Source organism: Eulemur rufifrons, chromosome 15 (assembly GCF_041146395.1).
Source record: "Eulemur rufifrons isolate Redbay chromosome 15, OSU_ERuf_1, whole genome shotgun sequence".
NCBI classification, from domain to species: domain Eukaryota; kingdom Metazoa; phylum Chordata; class Mammalia; order Primates; family Lemuridae; genus Eulemur; species Eulemur rufifrons.
In genome coordinates this window covers 55777869-55805120 of record NC_090997.1, presented here as the reverse complement: position 1 = coordinate 55805120, position 27252 = coordinate 55777869, and the positions used below count along the sequence as shown (strand labels likewise).

At 32.9% G+C, this 27252-nt stretch overlaps 1 protein-coding gene across 2 annotated transcripts in view; it reads left to right on the top strand.

The window, feature by feature from the left end:
* Nucleotides 1-27252, top strand: part of ASCC3 (activating signal cointegrator 1 complex subunit 3) — a 315263-nt gene that overhangs the window by 195122 nt on the left and 92889 nt on the right. For both annotated transcript variants that reach the window (XM_069488077.1, XM_069488076.1), the window contains 8 exons: nucleotides 253-351; nucleotides 1805-1973; nucleotides 4776-4996; nucleotides 12001-12086; nucleotides 13945-14111; nucleotides 14963-15108; nucleotides 15218-15338; nucleotides 17602-17744. In XM_069488077.1, coding sequence (XP_069344178.1) covers nucleotides 253-351; nucleotides 1805-1973; nucleotides 4776-4996; nucleotides 12001-12086; nucleotides 13945-14111; nucleotides 14963-15108; nucleotides 15218-15338; nucleotides 17602-17744 — 1152 coding nt within the window. The remainder of the gene's footprint in view (nucleotides 1-252; nucleotides 352-1804; nucleotides 1974-4775; nucleotides 4997-12000; nucleotides 12087-13944; nucleotides 14112-14962; nucleotides 15109-15217; nucleotides 15339-17601; nucleotides 17745-27252) is intronic.

The window sequence follows — 27252 nt, the reverse complement described above, 5'->3', positions numbered from 1 at the left end:
GCTAATAGGTATAAGTTTTATTTGGGGGGAGATGAAAATGTTCTAAAATTAGTTTATGGTGATGGTTGTATAACTTTGTAAATATATTAAAACTATTGAGCTGTATACTTTAAATGAATAAACTTTGTAATGTAAATTATATACCAATAAAGCTGTTAAAGGACGAGATGAATGGATGCTGTGTATGCAAACAACACTATCCCTTACTTGAATTATGATATACATAGTACCAAGATGCTACTTTTCTTCCAGGTACATGGAACAGTGGGAGAACCCTGGTGGATTTGGGTAGAAGATCCTACAAATGATCATATTTATCATTCAGAGTATTTTCTAACTCTAAAAAAACAGGCAAGTGTTCAAATGTATCCTAACCTTATTATTTTGCCATCATTAAAAAAATATATACTAACAATATCTGTTTTTACCTTATGTGTCTATAATTTTATGGGACTATTAAAGTTTTATTTGTTGTGTTTTATGTTTCTGTTTGGTTTTTAAAAACACAGTGATTAAATGTTACAGTATTGATTTTAGTTTAAGAAATTCAGTTACCAGTCATGCACTGCGTAGCAGTGTTTTGGTCAACAACCCACCACATCTACAACATGGGTCCCATAAGATTATAATACTGTGTTTTTATTGTACCTTTTCTATGTTTAGATATGTAAATACTTACCATTGTATTACAGTTGCCTAAGGTATTCAGTATAGTAACATGCTATATGGGTTTGTAGTTTAGGAGCAATGGGCCATATGATATAGACTAGGTGTATAAGAGACTATGCCATTTAGGTAGATTTCTGTAAATACGCACTATGATGTTCACAGCACGAAAGCACCTTAATAACATGTTTTCCAGAATGTTTCCAGCTACACATGACTGTTTAGATATGCAGTCTATAATATACAGATACATTATATAGATATAATCTTCACCATAGTTTAAGGCATGGGTTCCAGAGGTATGGACTATGTAAATAGGTACAATAATTTTAGGTGTTACGTGCACACATGTAACAATACTGTAAAAAGAATATTGACTCACATAGTGAAAAGAGCATTCCTTCTAAAATTCTGTACGAATCACAAGAAAAAGACTCTATGTAAATAGGTACAATAATTTTAGGTGTTACGTGCACACATGTAACAATACTGTAAAAAGAATATTGACTCACATAGTGAAAAGAGCATTCCTTCTAAAATTCTGTACGAATCACAAGAAAAAGACTCAAATTGATGCTGTTTCTTTTGCTGATGCCTCATTTGTAATTTCTCTTTTTTATCAAAGAGAAAGCAAGCTTCAGACTGAGAGTCTTGGGTGGGCAGCAGTAGAATTTTACAGCAGTGTTTTGTATTCATTGCATTTGTCTTCATGGTTACCTTCTATTTATGCCAAGTGATTCTGATATTCTGCTTAAGGTACTGCTAGAACTTAAAGAATAATAAGGGGTAAATAATATGGTAATTGGATATGGTAAAAAACATGAAGTTAAATAATTGAATGAATGATGTTTGGGAAATTCTGATAATGAATTAAATTGGTAACCTGTTGATATATGATGATATGCATATGTAAATAATATAATTTGAGTATAAAATTTTACCTTCTATTTATTATATCAGGTATCCTTAGAAGGGAACCACCCACAAGTTTCTGAAGTGCCTCAGCTATTTAGAAATACAAAATAATTTCTTTATTTTTAGTACATTTTGTGTAGATACCATTGTCTTAACAACAGACTGAAAAAACCTTTATGCTATTAGGAGATCCATATTTATTTTAGACTTTATTTCACTTTAGGTCATTAGTAAAGAAGCTCAACTACTGGTATTTACAATCCCTATTTTTGAGCCTTTGCCCTCCCAATACTACATCCGAGCAGTGTCTGATAGGTGGTTAGGAGCTGAGGCTGTATGTATTATCAACTTTCAACATCTGATTCTGCCAGAGAGACATCCTCCCCACACAGGTAACATGTTGAATGCTAATTTAATCAATGATTTCCCAAAATTGTTGTTTTAATGAATATTGGAAAATGTCTGTGCTTGAAAGTTGAGTCAAAATCCAACTGTCTGAATCAAAATCCAACTTATTTGTCAATATTTTGAAAAGAGAATTTTCAAAATCAAATCTATGTGTGTATATATTTTATAGAGTAATGGTAGGCCTTAATTTTTACTTGTTTGAGTTCTAAAAGCATGAAACTAAGCCTAGTCCAATTTCAGTAGTTCTAATAAGCATGAGACTCACTTTTTCTGTATCAGTATGCCTTCATCTCCATTTTTATGTGCAATCATAATTTCTCCATATCTCCCTTTTTCATAGCAAGTGTCATTTATCATTTACTCTGAACTGTCTGTGAAACTTTTAAGATATCCTTTTTTCTTTGCATTTATTTCCATTTACTTAAACTTATTTCTAGTATGTTAATTAACATACTTGTGAGTTTGGGGGTTTTTGTCCCCCACATCTGTTGTGCTTCTACACCAAAATAATTGCTAATATTAGTGATGTCATGTTATGATATCACTACAAAATAGATTTCCATATACTGTGAATTTGTGTCCTGCAAATAACATGTACCTTTTACATTAGTTTTATTCCTTCACACTAACAATATAAAGAGGTATGTGGTAATCTGCAGCATCATATAACAATGGTTTTCATTGTCATACCTTGCAAAAATCCGTTTAATTTTTATAACATGAGTTAATGTCTTTTTATTTTGACTTATAATGCAAAATTTCATGAATAAATGTTTACAATGATGAAATATTGTATTTTAAAAATATCCTGAAGCTAATCTATTAGTTTATCAGTATGTTAAGTTTATTTCTTCTCCTTGAGATTTAATAATTGATGAGTATTGATTTCAAGAGGCCCTTAATTTACTTTATAGAAAAATAAAAGTTAATTTTTTCCCGTATCATTCCTCCAAAGACAAACTCTTTGTCTTTTTCAGAATAAAAATGTAGTTTTGACTATTTTTAATGAAAATTTTTGTTTGGTAGTCCTTTGGGAAGTGAAAGTAGGCTTTAACATGACTTTAAACTTTGCCATTTTTGTCAAATATGTACCTTGTTCATTATTAGCTTATCTTAAAGAGAGATACTTTATACTGCAGTTTAATTCCACTTTGATATCTTGGCAGAGCAGAACTAAAAGGCTTGTCAACATAGAAAAATAATGAGATTGTAGTATCTAGTGATTTACTCATTGAAGAGGATCTTTCTGGTCTTCTTTCATCAAATGGCCCTGTATGTGATATTTAGAATCTCATAACAAATATGTAAAAATGTTTGGGGATTTAATTTAAAATACGTGTTTCAAACATCACTATTAGGTTTCTTTGACTACAGCCCTTGATTTTAACATGCATTAGCATAATATTTTAATGTTCATTTAATCATTTCTCTGCCAAGTGACCAAGCACATATCACCCTATTTATATAATTAGCTGATTTCTGTCTACATTTTAAAAAGCAATAAATGCACCACCATGACATCCCAATTGACATTAGAAATGCACAAAGTAACCTCAATGATTCCAGGGTCTATTTGGCTCAAAGTATATATAGGCATATTGTTGAGCCCAAATCAGCCAAGAAAAATCTTCATCTTTCTCTGAAGTAAAGCATCTTAATTTAACATTGTCAATAAATATGCACAATGATGTTTTTTAAAATCTTATTAAGAATATGTTTAAGCTTTATGACTAGCACTGCAAGCCTTAACTTGCAATGTCTCTCCTCTTTCCTTCTTTATTTTCAGTGCTATAGAAAATTTAGGAGATTATAATCTGGTATGTCATGCATGCAGTTAGCTCTCAGTTACCTGTGTCATAGAGTAGAACAGTAGGGCGAGGATAATAAAAAAAATAGCATTTTGACTTTTAAGTAAATTTTTTAAAAGAAAATGTGTTATGCCTTCCATTTTGAAATTATACTATAAAGATCTAACTGAGGGTAGAGACCACTATATCCCCTTACTGATATTTTTTACTTCTCAAATTTCAAATGAGTAAAATCATCTTGCATGAAACAACTTTGACAGTAAAGCTGCCTTCTGGTTTTCTAACTGATATCTTTCTGGATTATAGGAAAATACAAGGTCTGTCAGATACTCAAAGATGTATATAACTGTCTCTCTAAATCATTTAAATTTTCCAATCCACTGGGCCTCAGTCCACATAATGACAAACAACTAAATCTACTTTCTTTTTAGGTTTTCTAAGGTCTGTTTTTATTTACTCAGTCATGCTCTGTTTTAAAGCTCCCACCCGAGTTTTTTCCTAGAATTATCCTAAAAGTTCATTTCAGTTACCATTGGCTACAGCAACAGCTCACTGAACTACTCTGGTTTGGTGAATGTCTAACAGAGCAAAACTAATTTGTTGTTATTAACCATTCCAGAACTGAAGTTTGCAAATGGTTTTCATTTTTCTACAAATTGGGGTAGATTTAGTTTTGTTCTATAACATGCATGCTTTCATATACTTGTTATTCAAGTTACTTTCCTGATTGGAAGAGAAAGAGACAGCATTATAGTAGTTATAGAGAACTCCCCCAGAAGAATATCCAGAATGTCAATGTGATAAATGTGGTGACTGGGGAAAAAAAAAAAAAGATCTGTAACTGGCATACAAGAATTTATGTTAAGCTTTTTTCCCCTCTAAAGAATTAAGGGTTGTTATTTATTCTTCAAAATATAGTATTCAGTATTGTGCATATTTTTCAGTTATTGTATAGCAGTACCTGTTGGATCTTTTCAGAATTACTGGATCTTCAGCCTTTACCAATCACAGCTTTGGGATGTAAAGCATATGAAGCCTTGTACAACTTCAGCCACTTTAACCCTGTGCAGACACAGATATTTCATACACTGTATCACACAGACTGTAATGTCCTACTTGGAGCACCCACTGGATCGGGAAAGACTGTTGCAGCTGAATTAGCCATTTTCAGAGTCTTCAACAAGTACCCTACTTCAAAGGTCCGGTAAAAGAATCATATACTTACTTTCAATTAGAAAAGGCAGTTCATAATCTCTAAAGTAGCTAGTTCTAAACATACTGGCAGGTCCTGATGAGTAGATTTGTCACTCTCTCAGTGAATTTTCCAGGGGAAAGCATACTTTGGAGATATTATGGGGTCTATTCCGACCACCACAATATAGCAAATGTTGCAATAAAGCCAGTCATACAAATTTTTTGGTTTCCCATTGCATATAAAAGTTACGTTTACACTATACTGTAGTCTATTAAGTGTGCAATAGCATTATATCTAAAAAAGCAATGTATATACCTTAATTTAAAAAACACTTCATTGCTGAAAAATACTAACAATCATCTGAGTTTTCAGCAGATAGTAATTTTTTTGCTGGTAGAGGGTCTTGAGTCAATGTTGATGTCTGCTGACTGACCAGGGGTCGTTGCTGAAGATTGGGGATGCTGTGAAATTTCTTAAAATAAGACAATAATGAAGTTTGCCATGCTGATTGACTCTTCCTTTCATAAAGATTTCTCTGTAGGATGCAATGCTTTTTGATAACATTTTATTAATACCCACAGTAGAACAACTTTCAAAATTGGAGTTTGTCCTCTCAAAACCTGCTGCAGCTTTATCAACTAAGTTTATGTGATACTCTAAATCCTTTGTTGTCATTTCAACAATGTTCACAGCTACTTCCCCATGAGTAGATTCTATCTCAAGAAACCACTTTCTTTGCTCATTCATAAGAAGCAGTTCCTCATCCATTAAGGTTTTATCTTGAGATTGTAACAATTCAGTCTCATTTTCAGACTTTACTTCTAATTCTACCTCTTTTCCTATTTCCACCACTTCTGCAGTTACTTCCTATACTGAAGTCATGAACCCCTCAAAATTACCCATGAAGGTTGGGATCAACTTCTTTTAAACTCCTGTTAATGTTAATATTTTGACTTCTTCCCATGAATCACAAATGTTCTTAATGGCATCTAGAATGGTGCTTCCTTTACAGAAGGTTTTCAATTGACTTTGCCCAGATCCATCAGAGGAATCATGGTCTATGACAGCTATAGCCTTATGAAATGTATGTCTTAATAAGACATGAAAGTTGAAATTACTCTTCAGTCCATGGGCTGCAAAATGGATGTTGTTTTAGCAGACATGAAGACAACATGAATCTCTTTGACATCTCCATCAGAGCTCTTGGGCAACTAGGTACATTGTCAATGAACAATAAAAAAAAAAACAATCTTTTTTTCTGAGAAGTAGGTCTCAACAGTGGGCTTAAAATATGTCATAAACTATGCTATGAGCAGATGTGCTGTCATCCAGGCTTTGTTGTTCCATTCATGGAGCACAGGTAGAGCGGATCTAACAATTCTTAAGGGCCTATCATTTTCAGAATGGTAAATGAACATTGGCTTCAAGATAAGTCAGCAGCTGTATTAGCCTCAACCAAGAGAGGCAGTATAGTCTTTGAAGTTTTGAAGCCAGGCATTGACATTTCTCTGGCTTTGAAAGTCCTAGCTGGCATCTTCCAATTTAAGGCTGTTTCATATACATTGAAAATCTGTTGTTTAGTGTAGCTACCTTCATCAATTATCTTAGCTGGAAATTCTGGGTAACTTGCTGCAGCTTCTCCATCGTGCTGCTTCACCTTATACTTTTATAATTTGGAGATGGCTTCTTTTCCTAAACCTCCTGAACCAACCTATGCTAGCTTCAAGTTTTTCTTCAGCAGCTTTTTCATCTCTCTGAGTCATCACAGAGTTGAACAGAGTTAGGGCCTTGCTCTGGCTAAAGGGAACGTTGTGGCTGGTTTGATCTTCTATTCCAATCACTCAAACTTTCTCCATATCAGCAATAAGGCTATTTTGTTTTCTTATTATTCATGTGTTTACTGGTATAGCACTTTTAATTTCCTTTAAGAATTTTTCTTTTGCATTCACAACTTGGCTAACTGTTGACATAAGAGACTATCTTTCGCCTGTCTCAGCTTTTAACAGGCCCTTCTCACTAAGCTTAATCATTTCTAGCTTTTGACTTAAAGTGAGAGGCACATGACTCTCTCTTACTTGAACACTTAGAGGCCACTAAAGTTATTAATTGGCATAATTTCAATATTATTGTGTCTCAGGGAATAGGGAGGCCCAAGGAGAGGGAGTGAGATGGTAAGATGGGGGAACAATTGGTCAGTAGAATATTTAGAACACATACATTTATCAGTTAAGTTCACTATCTTACATGGGTGTGGTTCATGGTACCCCAAAACAATTAGAATAGTATCAGCACAGATCACTGATCACAGATCACCATAACAGATATAATAATGAAGGAAATGTTTGCAATATTGCAAGAATTACCAAAATGTGACACACAGACAGGAAGTGAATACATGCTTTTGGAAAAATCACACTGATGGATGTGCTCCGTGTAGGGTTGCCATAAACCTTCACTTTGTAAAAAAAACACAGCATCTGTGAAGTGCAATAAAGCAAAGTACAATAAAACAAGATATGCCTGTATTAGGATAATTTACTGCAAGAAAATTAACCTTAAACTTAATAGTCCTCTAGTTGAATTTCTAATGTATGTAGTGATGCTCACATGTCCTTTCCTCATTGTAAGATATCTACGATTCATAGGTAATTTCATTACGAGATACCTAATTCATAGACAAAGTTATAAGATATATAATAATTCATAATCAAATCTTTTGGATATGAAGGAAATGCTATTACTTTAACAAGCACACTTTGATTATACAGAGGAAATATAGAGGTAGCTTTTATTCCGCTTTTTTCCAAGTGGCCATGGTATTGTTAATTAATATTAAGTAATATTGCAAGTATTGATTTAAAGCTTTCTTAAAGCATATTTTTATTTTTTAAATTTTTCCCAATATTGCTTTATTTTTATATAAATATTGCATATATTTGAGGTATACAATGTGATGTTTTGATATATATATACATTTTCAAGTGACTACTACAGTCAAGCTAATTAACCTATCCGTCACTTCACATTGTTACCTCTTTCTTGTGGGGAAACATTTAAGATCTATTCTCTTAGCAAATTTCAAGTGTATACTGCGGCAGTATTAACTATCATCGCCATGCTGTACATTAGATATATTCATTCTACGTAAATGAAACTTCATACCCTTTGGCCAATATCTCCCCATTCCCCCCTCTCATAACCACTATTCTACTCTTTGCTTCTACAAATTTGACTTTTTTAGATTCCACATATAAGTAAAATCATGCAGTATTTTTCTTTCTGTGTCTGGCTTATTTAACTTTTCATAGCATCCTCCAGGTTCTATATTGTTGCAAATGGTAGAATTTTCTTTTTTTTAGAGCCGAATAATATTCCATTGTGTGTATGTATGTATATATATATATATATATATACCACATGCACACACACACACACACACACACACACACAATTTCTTTATCCATTCATCCATCCTGAGACTCTTAGCTTGTTTCCATATATTAGCTATTCTGAATAATGCTGCAATGAAAAAAAATATGGGACTGCAGAAATGTCTTTGAGATACCGATCTCATTTCCTTTGGTTATATACCCTGAAGTGGGATTGCTGGATAGTCCCATGTTTAAATTTTTAAGAACCTCCATACTGTTTCCATAACATTCCATTTACATTCCCACTAAACAGTGTACAATAGTTCCCCTTTTCCCCACATGCTCCCCAAGGGAGACTACAAGTATGTGCCACCACACTCAGCAGCTATCTTTTGTCTTTTTCATAGTAGCCATCCTAGCAGGTATAAGGTGATATCTCACTTTTATTTTAATTTGCATTTCCCTAATGATTAGTGATGTTGAGCACCTTTCCATATATCTGCTGCCCATTTGTATGTTGTCTTTGGAAAAAATATCTATTCAGATCTTTTGCCCATTTTTAATTGAATTATTTGGGATTTTTTGCTGTTGAGTTGTATATGTTCCTTATATATTTTGAATTTTAACCCCTTATCATATACAATGTATTCCAGGGGGGGAAACATTCCAAGACTCCAGTGGTTGTTGAAAATAGATATTATCCAACCCAATTGGTATAGGAGGAATGAGGGATTGGTAAAGATTTGTTAAAGGATACAAAATTACAGCTAGATAGGAAGAATAAGTTTAGTATTCTATACCACTGTAGGATGACCATAGTTAATGATAATATAATATATAGTTTCAAACAGCTAGGAGGATACTGAATGTTCCCAACACAAAGAAATGATAAATGTTCGAGATGATGAATACATTAATTATCCTGATCTGAACACTATACATGTATCAAAACATCACTTTGTACCCCATAAATATGTACAATTATTATGTCAATCAAAAATAAAATAAAATAAAAAGTAAAAAAAAAAATAGTACATTAATGCATACTTTAATAAAGTTGAAAAAAAAACAGAGCACATTTCGGTTCATGTCTTCCACCCACAAATTTAATGCCTTTTCCATCTTAACTGAGCACTTATCATGCACTGTGGCCATAACTTTTGCACTTTGAGGTGTGACAGCAAAACTAACACAGATTTATTTTTTTTTTTCCTTTACAATTTCATGAATAGGAGATTCATTCTTACAGTAGATCTTAGCAACCTCAGCATACAATTTTTTTTCTCTCCTTAAGTCAAGAAGGATCACCTTTTCACTTAAAGGAAACACTTTACAGCAAATCAGAATTGTTAGCATCAGTACTCCTTTGCTCTTTGAGGCTATTGTTATTTAAAATAAGCATTACTTGAAGGCAAGCACTGTGATACTGTGACAGATTGACAAGAGCTACTGAGTGACTAAGGGACAGAGAGCATCTACAGCGTGGATAGTCTGGACTAAGGGATGATTCATGTTCTGGGTGGGACGGAGTGGGACAGTGCAAGATTTTGTCATGCTACTCCAAAGGGCACGCAATTTACAACTTATGAATTGTTTATTTCTGAAATTAGCTATTTAATATTTTTGGACTGCATTTGACTATGGGGGGGTAAATGAAACCTCAGAAAGCAAAACCGCTGATGGGGGGGGTGGTTACCATATATGTTTTGCAAATAATTTCTCACATTATATAGGTTGTTTCTTCACTCTATTTTCTTTGCTGTGAGTTAAGCTTTTTAGTTTGTTCTACCCTCCACTTGTTTAATTTTGCTTCTAAAAATTTTATGGTTTTAGATCTTACATTTAAGTCATTAATCCATTTCAAGCTAATTTTTGTATATGTTGTAAGGCAAGGGTCCAATTTCATTATTTTGCCCAACATCATTTATTGAAGAGCTTATCTTTTCCTCATTGTGTGTATCCTTGGTGTCCTTGTCAAAGATTGGTTGACCTTATATGAGGGGTTGATTTCTGGGTTCTCTGTTCTGTTCCAGTGGTCTATATGCCTCTTTATATGCCAGTACCATACTGCCATAGTGTCTTGATTATTGTAGCTAGCTTTGAAATATAATTTAACATCAGGAAATGTGATACCTCTAACTTTGGTCTTCTTTCTCAAGATTGCTTTGGCTATTCAGGGTCTTTGTGGTTCCACATGATTTTTAGGATTGTTTTTTCTATTTCTGTCAAAAATTCCACTGGGATTTTGAAAGGGGTTACATCAAAACTGTAGATTGCTTTGGTTAGTATGGACATTTCAACAATATTAATTATTCCAATTCATGAACATGAGATATCTTTCCATTTATTTGTGTCATCTGCAGTTTCTCTCATCGATGTTTTATGCTTTTCAGTGTACAGATTTTTCATCTCCTTGGTTAAATTTACTGTAGTTTTTATTTTTTTTAACACCTAAAATGTATAACTGTTATCTTCTATAAAGTCAGCATTAAAATTTAAACTAGAGTATTTCTCTTCAAAATTTCAAAAACTTCAAAACTAATAATTTTTTTCATGAAAGAGTTGCACAAAACTCATAAATTTATTCCTAAATATGTTATTCTTTTTGTTGCTATTGTAAACAGGACTGTTTTCTTGACTTTTTGGTCTTAGATAATCTGTTGTTAGTATATAGAAATGCTACTAGTTTTTATGTGTTGATTTTGTATCCTGCAACTTTATCAAATTTGTTTATTAATTCTAACAATTTTTTATGTAGTCTTTAGGGGTTTCTTGTTTTTAAATTAAGTACTTCACATTTAAAATGTAAATATTTTAGAGATTCTGTAATTGCAATTATGGATTATTTTCCTCATGATTTATGATTTAAAAAATGTCTTAACATTCTTTTTTTAGTGAATTCCAATAGTGGCTTTTCTTCCCTGCCTAACTTTAAGTTTTTCTACTGTTCAGTCCCTCTAATATGTGGTCCATAAAGAGACACGCTAATTTAACAATATATCTCTACTCTAAATTTGAAACACTTTATAAAGGGAAGAATTTTTTTAATAAATAATCTTTATATAGGTTTAAATTATTAAAGAACAGTTTTTATTTTTAACACCTAAAATGTATAACTATCATCTTCCATAAAATCTGCATTAAAATTTAAACAATTAGTTTATTTCTCTTTAAAACTTTAAAATTAAGAACTTTTTTTTATGAAAGAGTTACACACAGCTCATAAATCTTAATCATAGTATTAGGAAAAACATTTTCATCAAAACCTTGATTTTCTCTACATAATGTATTAACTCATAATTTTTTTATTTGTTCACATTATATTATAATATAATTTCATAATAAATGCCCAAATACCTCTGATGCTTTTTAAAAAATATTTTAAATTGATCTATGTTAATATTTTTTATGATAGACTGTTTATGATATATTATATTTCTGTCTTATTTTGGATAAATGTAATTTAAGTTAATGACTTTTTCCCATTAATTAACAAATTCAAGTATTCAGTATTTTTAAAAGATGCATTTTAAAACCACTCTATCATATTCTGACAAATATTTTGGAGTTTAATTTTATTTGAAAATTCTGTCACTATTTTAATGAAGAATGTTTTTGCCTATTCCCCCCTTCTTAGGCAGTATATATTGCACCCTTAAAAGCCCTAGTACGTGAAAGAATGGATGATTGGAAAGTTAGAATAGAAGAAAAACTTGGTAAAAAGTAAGTTCTTATAGTTACTTAAAAGATATGCTTTGAATAGTCTAAAAGGATCAAAAATAAAAGAGTTGCATAAAATTGTTAAATGGTTTTACAATGATTTTATAGTCTTTTATTTAAAGATATGTAACTGCTATTAAAATGGTATCAATATTCCCATTGTTTTAAGACTGAAAAATGAAATCCTTTAAACTAGTTAATGTGAGTACTCTTACTTGGCAAGATAACTTTTTCAAAATATTTTTATTGTAAAACAAAATAAAAATATCTCTCTTTTTTTCATATTATTCAAAGTAACTTCCAGAAACCACTTAGAAGACATTTTGCATGTAGATTATGTAAAAAAAAATAAAAATTCTTTGAAGAATTTGTGTTTTTTTAATTAATATTTTAATATAGTATTAAGTTATTCATCAGAGTATTGTTTTTAATGGCAAAAGATTACAGATAATCTGAATGTCCAATAGAGTACCACTAAGTAAATTATGGTACAGTCACACAATGCAAAATATTATATCACTCTATTAAAAAAAATAAGAGCTCTTTATCTACTAAAGGAATGATCTCCAGAGATAATGTAAAAAAAATTCGGTAAAATATCCTCTCTTTTGTTTTTAAAAGATCATAAAGAATGTGACTATGTGGTTGTTTCAGAATTAGAACTAGGTGACTATAGGATAGGGATGATATAGAGACCATTCACTACATATTCTTTGAACAATGTGAATATATTACATATTCAAAATATATAAAAGGTAAAAATCTTTTTTTTTTTTTTTTTGAGACAGAGTCTCACTCTGTTGCCCAGGCTAGAGTGAGTGCCGTGGCGTCAGCCTAGCTCACAGCAACCTCAAACTCCTGAGCTAAAGCGATCCTCCTGTCTCAGCCTCCCGAGTAGCTGGGACTACAGGCATGCACCACCATGCCCGGCTAACTTTTTCTATATATGTATTTTTAGCTGTCCATATAATTTCTTTCTATTTTTAGTAGAGATGGGGTCTCGCTCTTGCTCAGGCTGGTCTCGAACTCCTGAGCTCGAACGATCCGCCCACCTCGGCCTCCCAGAGTGCTAGGATTACAGGCGTGAGCCACCGCGCCCGGCCCAAAAGGTAAAAATCTTAAATCAAGAAAAATAAATTTTGAGGGAACATCATGCTTGGAGGAACCAATCTTGCCCTTTTTTTTGTTTTCCCAGTCTTAACACAAATACAAAAATTATTTAGTAATTACCTAAAATTTGGAGTTAGCCTACAGATTTTCCTGTGTATTATCTACCTCTTCTAGACTTATGTAGGTTTTTCTCTTTCTCACTATGAGACACATATTTGTCTTGTTTATGTCCTAATATGTTTGAATTTTCCTTTAAAATCTATAGAAAATCCCAATCTAAGAAAAGAAATGTTTACATATAATCTTAATTCACATAATCTTAATGAAGTTTACATAATCTTATTAATAAATATTCTCAATGAATTCCTTCTTTTGTCTTGATAAATTAACACTTTGCCTCATTAAAATAATGTTTATTTCAACATATGGACAAAGAGATGAGTTCAACTTTATAAAATCACATGGGGCAGAGAATCTGTAAACTAATTAAAGCAAAGTTTGACACTCTTGTGTACTTGTTTAAAAGTTAGATATGTCAGTGATTTGAATATGTATGTCTTTCATGTTATGGCAACAAATCATCTTAGAATTCTTAAGAAGCGTATATTTGGGGCTCAGAAAGTTTCAAAAATCAAAGGGTTTTAAAGAGTTTTAAGCCTTAGAAAGTCTTATTTTAAAAGTGATATATTTTTGCCTTTCCAAGGTCATTTGTTACTTGAAAAGTTTAAGGGATCATTTTATTTCCCTCCAGAGTTATTGAACTAACAGGGGATGTGACTCCTGATATGAAGTCCATTGCCAAGGCTGACCTAATTGTTACTACACCAGAGAAGTGGGATGGAGTCAGCAGAAGCTGGCAAAATAGGAGCTATGTTCAGCAAGTCACTATTCTCATCATAGATGAGATTCATCTGCTTGGTGGGTACCACTGTATTTAAAGCCAGTTTACAAACTTTGACTTTTTAAAAATTTAATTATTAGTATTATTTTAATTGAAGATAACATTTATATATATTTACATATATTTATGGGGCACAGTGTAATATTTTGATATATGAATATAATGTAGAATGAATAAACGAGCTAATTAATATATCTCACTTCACTTAAAAATTTTTGTGGTAAGACATTAGAAATTTATTCTTAGCAATTTTGAAATATACATTATTAACTGTAGTCACCTTGCTGTACAATAGCTCTCACAAACTTATTCCTCCTATCTAACTGAAACTTAATGCCATTTGACCATCATCTCTCTATTTCCTCCCCACACTCCACTCCCTCAGCCTCAGGTAACCACCTTTCTACTCTTTACTTCCATAAATTCAACTTTTTTTGATTCCACATGAAAATAAGATCATGCAGCATTGATCTTTCTGTACCTGGCTTATTTCTTTTAGAATAATGTCCTCTCGGTTCATCCATGTTGTCACAAATGACAGGATTTCCTTCTTTTTTAAGGCTAAATCGTATTCCATTGTGTATATATACCACAATTTCTATATCTGTGGATCTGTTGGTGGACACTTAGGTTGATTCCTTATCTCGATTATTGTAAATAATGCTACAGTGAACATAGGAGTACAGGTATCTCTTCAGCATATTGATTTCCATTGCTTTGAATATATACCCGGCAGTGGGATTTCTGGATCATATGGTGGTTCTATTTTTAGTTTTTTGAGAAACCTACAAACTTTGCTTTCGTAGTTGCAACAGCCAGCAACTACTAACAAGCAGACTTTTTAACATCTATTATTTCTATTTCCTAGGGGAAGAAAGAGGCCCTGTTCTAGAGGTCATTGTATCTCGAACAAATTTTATCTCATCACACACAGAAAAGCCTGTTAGAATAGTTGGACTGTCTACTGCATTAGCGAATGCCAGAGACCTTGCTGACTGGCTCAATATTAAACAGGTATGTGAAAGATTGATAAAGTAAGTGTTTAGTAGTGTGGCTTAGATGGCCATACTAAGGAGGTATCATATAAAAATTCAAAATGGTTTCTCTCTCATATTTACTCTAGATGGGCTTGTTCAACTTCCGACCATCAGTGCGCCCAGTTCCTCTGGAAGTTCATATTCAAGGCTTCCCAGGTCAACATTACTGTCCTCGTATGGCTAGTATGAACAAGCCTGCATTTCAGGGTAAGCTTCAGATTCTTGGAATGAAGTAGTAACCATTTTTTATGATAGCTATCAAATGCATTTGAAATGGTTTGGGTTTCTTTGAAAGGGTGATAATGGTCCAACTTTTAAAATATCTGAAGCTATTTATCTCAACTGTTAGGGAATATAAATATATGTTAAATTACCTATTGAAAATTGGATTTCATAAATGATAAGGTTTTTGTAGTAGAATAAAAGTATGTAATTTTTAAAAGTAACCAAATTATTCTTAATCAATTAAAGAGTTTTCTTATGGTAGTTAGTAGCTTGAACAAATGATACATAGGAGCTACAATTCAAAAATATCATATCTTAGTTTTTATGAAAAACCATAAAACTTAGAAATTTCAGTACTTTGGGACATGCTTCTTTTTGTGTGTTTTGTTTTCCCTTTTTCCTTTTCTAACAAATTAGGCCAACCGGAAAGATTTAAGAATAACACTCCTATTTTATTGAAACATGTTTTATTTAGGCTGCATAAGGAATATTTATTATATCAATTAAAAATAACCTCTAAAATAAATTCTCAAATGTGAACTGCTGCTGATTGTGAGGTGACAGTTGTGAGGTGACTTTTTAGCTGCTGTAATTACCCTTATGACAGAAGCAAAGTATTGATTGTGAACTAGAGACCAATCTTGGCAGTTCAGATTATTTACACCTCCACAGAAGCATTGTACAAAATCACTAATGAACAATAAATCTGCCATGAGCTGTTCAACCACACCTGTTCTTGCAGCAGCAAAAATCCATTAAATGTTCAGGTTTAAAAAAAGAGAGATCCATTCATATTTATGTGTACAAATGATACCAATATTGTACTAATATGTGTATTTTAAACATTGTATCTCTAATATGATTTATCAAAGCTTTATCATTTACATTATAATACTCTGATAAATGGTAAAGGAGTAAAATAAGATAAATGAGTTTATTTTTCATAATATGCATTGTTGAAATTGCTTATATATAAGGAATGACTGATTGCCTACCATTGATGGAAATGAAGCATTTTGTGTTATGTAAATCAATAGTAAACAACTGAAATACTTACGCTTCTTTAGATATGGTATCAGCACAACAGCTATCCTTCTAAACTATTTATTATACCTGTAGTGATTACTATATTTCTTTGACTTTAGAAATATGATTTTGTGATAGCTTTATTTCTCACGGTTAGGGTATAAATAAAGTCAAGGTCATGCCAACATTTCCATTATAAACCTTGTTTCCTAGCCCATAAAAAGAAATTCTCCAGCTCACATTTCAAACAAATTACAAAGAGGTTGAACTTTTTTATATAAATTTTTTAAATATCTCTGACTTTTAAGAGAGCCATATCGACATAAATATATATTCTGCTTGTGGCATATTATCAGAGTTTTGGCTCCTATGTATGGCAAAGAAAGCTCATTCCCAGTTAGGACAATTGATTTATGTGGCTCTTTAAGTAATTTTTTTTAAAGATTTGATATACAAAATTCCCTTAGCCTTTTGTTACTCAGGTTTCAAACTACTCATCTTATCTTTATGTTCACTACCATGTGCCATTATTCAGATATACTTTCAGTCATGGTATTCTTTTCAACCCTCTTCTACGTTCTCTTACCTTGCCTCTTGAAACCTCAAACGTGTTTTTAGAGAAATGGAGGGAAAACATTCATCTGATATATCTCTTAACCTGTTTATTGACAAAAACTCTCTTAATGTTTCCATTTACTGTTAAAAGGACAAAAATAAAAGGAATTTTTTGTGGTCTGTCTTAGACATTTTTCATCACCTTGTAGGACTTGAGTCTCTCACCAGACCCCAGGACTAGGTAACTGTAATATCACTGCTTAGGCAAGCAGAAATATCTCAGAAAAACAACTCAATAAAAAATAGAATAGAAAACAACCTGAGATTCCGTGTCTGTGTGTAGCTCTTAATGGAGAGTCTCAGCCTTTTAGTTTCTCCTTCTTTGGCAGTTTAGAATGGAACTTGGAGCAGACATAATTAAATCTTCCTTCTTTCTGAGGCAATATACTCCATAGGTAAGGCTTCACCACCTCCTTCCTGTCACCTGTCCAGTATGCTGCCAGATCCATATAATACCTGGAATAATGCTAAATTTTATGACCAAATTAAAAATTCACCTAAATCATTGACATCCTTAGTTTTCGTGTATTCTTTTGATAGTTATTAAAATTCATGTTCTTTTGTTAAATGGCTTACCGTTTCATTTTCCACAACTTTTTAATAGCAATTAGAAGCCATTCTCCTGCCAAACCTGTTTTGATATTTGTCTCATCTAGACGTCAGACTCGTCTTACTGCTTTGGAATTGATAGCCTTTCTGGCTACTGAAGAAGATCCAAAGCAGTGGCTGAATATGGATGAAAGAGAGGTAAGCAACATTATTTTGTCTTCTACTTCTTATACATTTCAGATTATATTGTAATGAAAATTATACAGTTAGTTATATTTAGTTTTATTCTATAATGAAAGTATAAAATAACGTCGAAATTTGGAAAAAATAATAGAGGAAAGAAAAAATATGTAATACTGCCACCTTAACACAACACTATTAATATTCCAGTATATTTTGTTCCAGTATTTTTCCACTAAATATTTATTTTATATATTCATATGTATTTTTCCCTCTAATATTATCACTTATATATATTTTAATGTTCAACTAAGATTTCATAATATTTGTGATTATCCCTGTCCTCTTGGAACTTAAAAAATCAATTTTGTAAAATTACCTTTTTGAAAAATGTATAATAACAATTTTTTAAAATTTAGAAAACACTAATAAATATATAAAAATTAAAAACGTGATCCTTTTACTAATAACCACCATTAAAATTTTAAATAATTATAATTTTTATATTTACACAATTATATTTCATTAAGCAGCTATTCTGTGGTGTTTTCTTCTATATTTAAATAATCATACATCTTTTATTTTATAGATTTTTCTTTATTTAGAATTGTTTCCTCATATAGAGTTCTAAAAATAAAATTTGTGGGTCAAATAATGTGAACATTTTTATAGCTTTTCATATGCACTACTAATTACTTTCCAAAAGGTGATGTCATCACCATCGATGTATGAATTATCAGCAGTATATATAACACTTTCGTACATCCTCATTTGTTGTAACAATATATTATAGATAAAATATTGTCTTATTGCTTTAATGTATGCCTTGATTTTTATAAGGTTGAACTTTTTTTTTGATATATTTGTTCACTGGTTGTCTTTTTTCTTTGTTATCTTTTCATTTCCTTTGGTCTTTTATCTATTCCAGGATAGCATTTTGTCTTGTAGATTTGTGTGAGAGCCTTACCAAATTAAAAAAAAAAAAATACACATATCCAAAACTTTATATGATATCACTTTTTCTCCATATATATGGATTACCATACATATATACATATTAATCTTTCATCTAATGTATTAGAAAATTTTGCTAGTTCATTGCTTGTCTTTTTATCATAGTATCTTTTTTATAAATAGAAGATTTTGTATTTTATATAATACAGTCTGTTAATATGGTCCTTTGGGATTCCTTCTACTATATCTAAATGATATTCCTCCTCCCCTCCATAGATTTGATATATGGTAATTTTCCTTTCTCATACTTTTCCAGCTTTTAAAAGGATTTTCTTAGATGGAGTTATGATGAAAACAGATGATATCAGTAACATAGTAGTTAATTGCATTGTCATCTCTCTACCTTTCTTCCTCCATGTCCCTCTTTGTGAGCTCAGGCAGCCTGAAGAACAGTGTTGGTTGGCATCAGTAAAAAACAATGTTCTAAACCCACTAATATCCAGTCTTAACAGTTTGCATATTTCTCCCCTATGTCTCATAATTCATTTAGGGTTGGTAGGCCTGTTGGACCGTACTGTATATGTTACGTTAGAGGTAATAGTTAACTGATATTTCAAAATGTTCCTGCTTAGTTCAACAGATGACCTTATTCACTAACAAACCCTCAAAATTGCCTCAATATAAAGGTTATCACATGACTGCTTGCAGTAGAGTAAAAATTATCATTTGATCCATAAAATATCATCTTTCTTTAAGTTACTTGTATGTTTATACCAAATATTTAGTCAAGATAATTTAAGGTCAAAATAATTTTGTCAAAAGATTTTTTTGTCCTGTATTATTTAATTCGTATGCATAAATGATTGTCCTGTTGTGTCTAAAACTGTGTCATAACTTAGGAGGCAAATGCTGAAAAATAGATATATGGAATATTGATGATTCAGTTTATGTGTAACATATATCTAGGCTTGATGTTATTCCTCTTATGTCTTATCCCTAAACGTGTGCCAAGTGGAGCCTCTCTTTGAAGTCAGGGTACAAAGTACAAAACTTCTAAACTCATTTTGGGATGTTCACTCAAAGTATATGGACACTGTGCATTTAGTACATATATGACTCACGTTAACTTCAAATGTGAACCTCATGTGCTCTCTTCCAAGCTATAGTTATGCCTCCACTATTTTTTTTATTTTAGTTTATGAGACCTAAGGAACTGTTGATAACTTAGCCATTGTGTAGCATTATTTCTCTTTTTTGTATTTTCTTAATCAACATAAAACTTTTATCACCAAAGCTAAGTGGAAACCATAGAATTTATTCACATGATGTTTGCTGTTTTTGTAGATTTCCACTGCTAAAATAGGATAGCTAGAAAATGTTACTTTATATGAAATATTTATTATAAATTCATTTTAAATTTATTAATCATATTGCTATATTTATTAATATTGATGAATTTATAAATTTATTATTTATTAAAATTTATTATAAAATATTTATTATAAAGTAGGACAACTAGAAATAATTATGTCATTTCCAGATTTTTTTGTTTTACCAAGTCTATTCCAAGAGTAAGGCAACCTAGGCCTTTTTTTATTACTGCTTCTAAAAACAATCACCTTTAAAATCAAAATTTCAGAGGGTTTGTAACTGATTACTATATAAATTCAACATGACTATATGAAAGGCTAGTATGAAATTGGTGCTTCAGTTGTTGAGCTCCTAGATGATTAACTTAAAGTAGGAAAACTTTTTAACATTTTAATCTTTTTATGGGTTACTTTCTATAATATTCTGGGATGGAAGCTTAGTGGCTATTCCTGTTGCTACTCCTTATACAGAGTTAAATTGGTGTTCTATGGTAAGACATGGGTAACTGGTTAAGACTCTAGTGTTGACAACTTGAGCTTTTGATGGAGGCCAGGTAAGCATAGCAGCTGTTATCCTGGCATCTGTGGGGCAGGGTGTCTGGCTTAGACCTGCATCCAAATTACTCTGCCGTTGAATGACCTTAAGTCAGGAACTGTCCGTGGATATTTTGGTTAGGGGGAGAGGAGGAAGAGTGAAGAAAGTAGGGTGAATCCAAAGAGGATAGAGAGAGAATATGACTAAGAAGAATATATGTGTTCTGGTGTATTTCTTAGCAAAGGCAAAAAAACTTATCCTTCTATCTTCTTAATCCAGCATAGTCTCAGAGAAAACTTATTAGGAAGCAAACAGATACCTTCACATGTATCATTGATGTAAGATCTTACTGCATCAGGAAAATCCCGTAAGTAATATCCTTCCATATTTGTCATTAGGCAGCCTTCTTGTAGTGGTTTCAAAAGTTCATGGGTGTATTCTGCCATGTCACTTGGATTCTACCACTTCCACCATTAACCTCAAATTATTGCTGCGTCTTTGCATCTCTCTCTCAAGCTTCAAGTCAAGACAGAAAAATCTGAATGCCTGGGTTTCAGTCTCTGGCATACAGCAGGAAAAGGCAAATAGTTTCCCCTCTTTGGCTTCTGTTGTAGGAAGTGACATTCAGATACTGGATGTTAATAAACAGCAAAGGTCTACTATAATCCTTCCACTGCTCAAACTTACTCATACACTATTTTCTCCATATCTACACTTAAAAAGTTTTTTTCTTGTAATAATGCAGTTCTCCCTTATATAACCAAAATCCACCTATCCCTCCCCAAGCAGAGACGACTAAAAATTTTACCATTTTTTCCATTCAGCACTCAGTCCTAGATCTCTTGCTTAATCTAATCACCCTCTGGTTCTTTTGCAAGCCCATTTCAATATTCTGTAGCCAGTGGACTAAATTATAGAGTTACCCACAACCAACACATGCTGTTTTCAACTGTAGAGGATAAGGAGAGAAAAGAGAAAAAAAATTAGTTAAAATGTGTTAGTTCATATATGAGACAGCAAGGAAGCAAGGATAGAGGCCACAGTATTTATTTCGGCAACTGATTAGGGAACCACACAGATATTTATAGTTTATTTTCTCTACCATCCATCACCTGTACACCTTTTTTTCAACCAGCCACTAAGCTAATCAAGATTCATTATCCAGTGGAGTGACCAAAACCCTCATTCCTGAGAGACTGGAATGAAATCCAATGAAAATTGGACTTTTATATATGCTTAATATACGGGATTGTAAAAATCGTTAATTTTTCAAATGGATATAGTGGTGTGAGAGTTTCTCTGGGGTTCATGCAAATGTTTTTCTCCCCTTATTGTGTGCAACAGCCCAGTTTCTTCTTCAGGATCAGTTGTCCAGATTACATTGTGACCACATTTTGTTTCTTCACCTAGTAGCATGGAGCCTCAAAGGTCATTTGGCTATTTCAGCATCCAAGTAATTATTAATCCCTTGGATATTAAGCCTCCCAACTAGCAGAGCTAAAGTTATAGGGAAGAGAAGCAAAAATTTTGTGAGTGATTATTAGCTATGATTTCACAGGGCATCTACACATCTTGACTACTTGGTTCCTGGAAATGTATATTCTAGCAGTCGGAAAAATTGTATCATTGATGATTACTAGTTCTGAGCATACACCTCATCCTACAGGTTAACACCCCAACCTTTCCAATGTATTATCTTACAGATGCCACTCTAAGTCATTAATCTATAAATCCAGCTCTTTCTGTTGATAAGGGACATAATAAGACCAGTGTATTTCACAGCATCATCCCCTTGTTTTACTTTTTTCTCTATAAAGTGAGTTTGTCAGTCAGCAACATTATTGTACAGGATATCACAATGGTATATAAGGCATTTGGTAATTTTACCATTGAGGCTATTGGCAGAATCATGATTGGTAGGAAAAGCAAATTAAAACTCAAAGTCTAAGTGTCTGTTCTTATGGGGATGAATAGACGTCCCCTCAATGATAGAGATCATCCAGTATAATCTCTTCACTACCAAATAACTATCTAGTCCCATGGGTAAGGTCCTTCAAAATGGTCCAAAGGTTTACACTGGTGGCACAGTAGGCACTGAGCAGTGGCAATATCTGGGTCCGCCTGAGAAAGGGAAGTTTATGTTCGGCTCATGCATAATTTTCATCTCTTTCACTTTGGCCGCTTAATACTTAAAGCAATTACACAAAACACTATGACCTGGGAAGGAGACTGCCTGGTATTCTCAGAAGTGGTTATTTTGCCCACTTGATCATTAACAGCATTTTCCACAGTACTGTTAACTTTTTGACAAGAATTTTCATGGAATACAGATAGTCTTTTATTCTGGGACTATTCTAAAAGTTAATCCTAAAACTTATGTCTTTCTTGCCACCTATTCTCCAATAGTGCTACTGGTAAGCTCCTTACCAATTTAGTAACTACAAGGCAAAGTGTTGGTCATCAACTTGCATCATCTCTACTTTGCAGTAAAGTGACAGTGAAATACCCAGTTTGTGATCCTCAGCTTAAGTTGCAAGGTCACCTAGTATCACATAGTCAGGCACTTAGTCTTCTTTCTCTTCTCACCACCCCCACAGTACCCATAAAAATGGTAAATCTCTAATTCAAAGCAACAGGCAACCCTTACCAGAATTTATATTCATTCATGTAGCATATTATTTATTGAATGTGTACAACTTGTCAAGCACCATATTCGCCTTGAGAACTGATCTCAGTTCTCAAGGAGCTTAAATGAAGAAGACAGAAATTAAATATATAATATATATTTTATATATATATATGTTTAAGCAAGTAAAATAATTGTAAGTTACGAAAATTGCTGTGAACTAAACCAATAAGAAATGAAATTGAATAAGAGAAAGGGAGGATATTTAAATAAAATGGTCAGGGAAGACTTCTTTATGTAAGAAGCTGAGAATCAAAGGATAAGAATGAGCTAACTGTACCAAAAAAAGGAGATAACATTTCAGGCAAAGGGAACAGTATGTTAAAGGAACTAGGAGATCAGGTTGCCTGTAGCAGAATAAGCTAAGAGGAAAACAGCACAAGTTAAGTTTGAGAGATAGGCAGAAGGCCAGCTGGTGTAAGGCCTTCGACCCATGGTTAAGGAGTTTGAATTTTAGTCTAAGTACTATAGGAAGACAGTCATTTATCCATTTATTAAATAGACATGTATTGAACTTCTTCTGTGTATCAGGTACAGTTCTTGCCCTTACAGAATTAACATTCTAGTGGAAATGATAGATAATAAGCATATATGTCAAAGTGTGATGATTCCTATATGAAAAAAATAATAAACAGTAAAAGTAATAAGGGAGTGTTGGGGTGGTAGTGGAATATTGTACGTGTTCTCACTTAAAGGTAAAGAAGCCCTCTCTGATAAGGTAACCTCTAAACAGAGAACTAAAGGAAGCAAGAAAACAAACCAAATAGATAAACAGATATCTAAGGGAAGGATGTTCCAGGGCATTATAATGTTTTAAGCTCATATCTATCCTCTTTCTCTCTTCTATCCTTTACTCTAAGCCTTTCCCTTTTCAATAAATGTATCACTATCAACTTAGATGTTTGAGTCAAGAACTCAAGAGTCATTCTTTTTTTTTAATTTCAAAATATGATGGGGGTAAAAATATTTTGGGTTACATGTATCAATTTTGTTATGCTTGAGTCAGGGCTATAAGGATGCTTATCACCCAGATAGTGTTCATTGTACTCATTAGGTAGGTTTTCACCCATTCCTCCCTTTCCCTTCCTCCTGCTTGACTTTTACTTCCCTCTGTGCACATGTGTGCCCATTGGTTAGTTCCAGTTTACATGTGGTGTTTGTTTTTCCATCCTTTAAATACTTCACTTAGTCTCCAGTTCCATCCAAATTGTTGCAAAAGACCTTAATTCATCTTTCTTCATGGCAGAGTAGTATTTCATACTGTACATATACCACATTTTATTAATCCACTCATGAATTGATGGGTATTTGGGTTGATTCTACATCTTTGCAATTGTGAATTGTGCTGTAGTAAACATTCTAGTGCAGGTGTCTTTTTGATAAAATTATTTCTTTTCCTTTGGGTAAATACCCAGTAGTAGAGTTACTCAATCAAATGGTAGGTCTACTTTTAGTTTTAGTTCTTTGAGGAATATCCATACTGTTTTCCATGGAGGTTGTACTAATTTGTAGTCCCACCAACTACAAAGCATTCCTTTCTCTCTGCATTCACACCAGCATCTACTGTTTTTGGAATTTTCAGTAAAAGCTATTCTAACTGGAGTAAGGTGATACCTCACTGTAGTTTTAATTTGCATTTCCCTGATTATTAGTGATGCTGAGCATTTTTTCATGTGTTTATTGGCCATTTGTCTATCTTCTTTTGAAAAGCTTCTGTTCATGTCTTTGTCCATGTTTTAATGGGATTGTTTGTTTTTTTTCTTGCTGATTTTCTTGAGTTCTTTGTAGATTCTGGTTATTAGCCCTTTTTTGGATGTATAGCTTGCAAAAATTTTCTCCCATTCTATAGGTTGTCTGTTTGCTCTGTTGATTGTTTCCTTGGCTGTGGAGGAGCTTTTTAATTTAATGAAGTCCCATTTATTTATTTGTGTTGTTGCTGTGATTGCCACTGGGGTCTTTTTCATAAACTCTTTGCCTAAGCCAATATCTAGAAGAGTTTTTCCAGCATTTCCTTCTAGTTTTCTTATGGTTCCATGCCTTACATGTAAGTCTGTTATTCATCTTGAATTAATTTTTGTGAGTAGTGAGAGATATGGATCCTGTTTCAATCTTCTACATGTGGCTATCCAATTTTCCCAGACTTCAATCTATACTACAAGGCTATAGTAATCAAAACAGCATGGTATTGGCACAAAAATAGAAATGTAGACCAATGGAACAGAACAGAGAACCCACATATAAAATCATCCGCGCACAGCCAACTGATCTTTGACAAAGCAGACAACAATATACACTGGGGAAAAGAAGGCCTATTCACTAAATGGAGAGTCATTCTTGATTCCTTTCTTTTTCTCAATTCCTATTCCTTGTCTATCAGGAAGTCTTATTGATTCTAGTCCCAAACATATCTTTCCATTCTCATTGCCACCAACCTAGTCGTCCCTAAGCCACCATCATCAGTAATTTCACATTTATTTCATACCTCCGCTTTAATCCATTTCCTACTATGCAGCAAAAGTGATCTTAAAATGTAAATTAGAGTTTGTAATTTGCGTTGCTTAAACTTTTTAATGCCTGAAACACTCTTCCCGTAGATATCTGTTTGGTTTGCTTCTTTCAGTTCTCTGTTCATAGGTTACCTTATCATAGAGGCCTTCTTGTATATCAAAGATTTTCAAGTAGAGATTTCAAGACAATTAGATGTGAGAACTCTGTAAAACTCACAGATGATGTGAGATGAACATATCAGCATGGGAGCATCAGCATAGAGGTAGCATTTAAATCCAGGTGAGCATATATGTGACCCTCAGGCAGTGTGTGGAGAAACAGAGGACAGGCCTTGAGGGATTCTCTCAGTTTGAGGTGAGGTAGAAAGTGAGGAACTGGCAAAGGGCACTGAGAATGTGATGCCAGTGTGGTAAGATGGTGTTCTAAAACACTGTAGAAGAGAGGATCCCGTGAAGGAAGGGGTGCTTGGCTACATCACACAATGGGAGTTGAGTAGGATGAGAGTAAAGAAACACCCATGGATTTAGCACTTGGAGTCAGTCACATGTTGTGAACAGAAGCCAGTTTGGAATGGATTGAAGAGTAAATGAGGGGGAAAAATGGAAGCAAACAGGATATGTAACTGCTTCTGGAAGCTTTACTATGTAATTTAATTAATGTTATGATTTAGCACTTAGCGAGTATGTTCTGTCAGCTTCCTCCAGATATCCTGCAGTCTGGTCCCATACACAAGGGTGAACAGTGCTAGAATCTGGATTAATTGCCATCTAGCATCAAAAGATAGCAGAAGGCAGACTCTTTTTTCTCAGTTCACTTACTGGTTAAATCTCAGAATATTGTCCTTATTTCACCACTCACACCTTGGATAAGACACCATATCTGGGATGAGAAAGCAGAATGCTGGCTGAAGATTAGACTTTATTTTAATGAAGTCTTGCTTACTTTCTTTCCCTCACCTCTTCCCCATTTCTCTTGCCAGTTAGCAGCAGGGCTACCCCTTTCTTTCTCTGCACTGTTAAATAAAATCCTGAGGTGTGGTTGTCTTTGGGCTTCAGAAGCAGTAGCAAAGGAATTTAAGGGAATAAGAGAAGTATTGATAAAGTTTAGAAACTCTTATTTTTAATTAATTTATTTTATTTCTTGAATTCTTTTTTATCAGTAAATCAGTAGACTGTTCTACGGTGTTTGTTTCATTGTTGATTTTTTTTCTTCAGTCTATGAGGTTTATCATACAGAAGTATATTATAAGAAATTAATATTTGGTAATTATAAGGAAATGTTTTAACTTCATTTAACATCTCTAACAGATAGGATATTAATATATTAAAATATTTGCACTAAGAAAACTTCATAACTTTTATGATTCTTCTGTATGGTGTAGCTTTTATTAAGCATTTTAGACAATTGATAAACATTATTCAGTGGCATATGGTCTGAGTCTGACATGCTTTGAAAAGAGTACAGAGTTCTGAT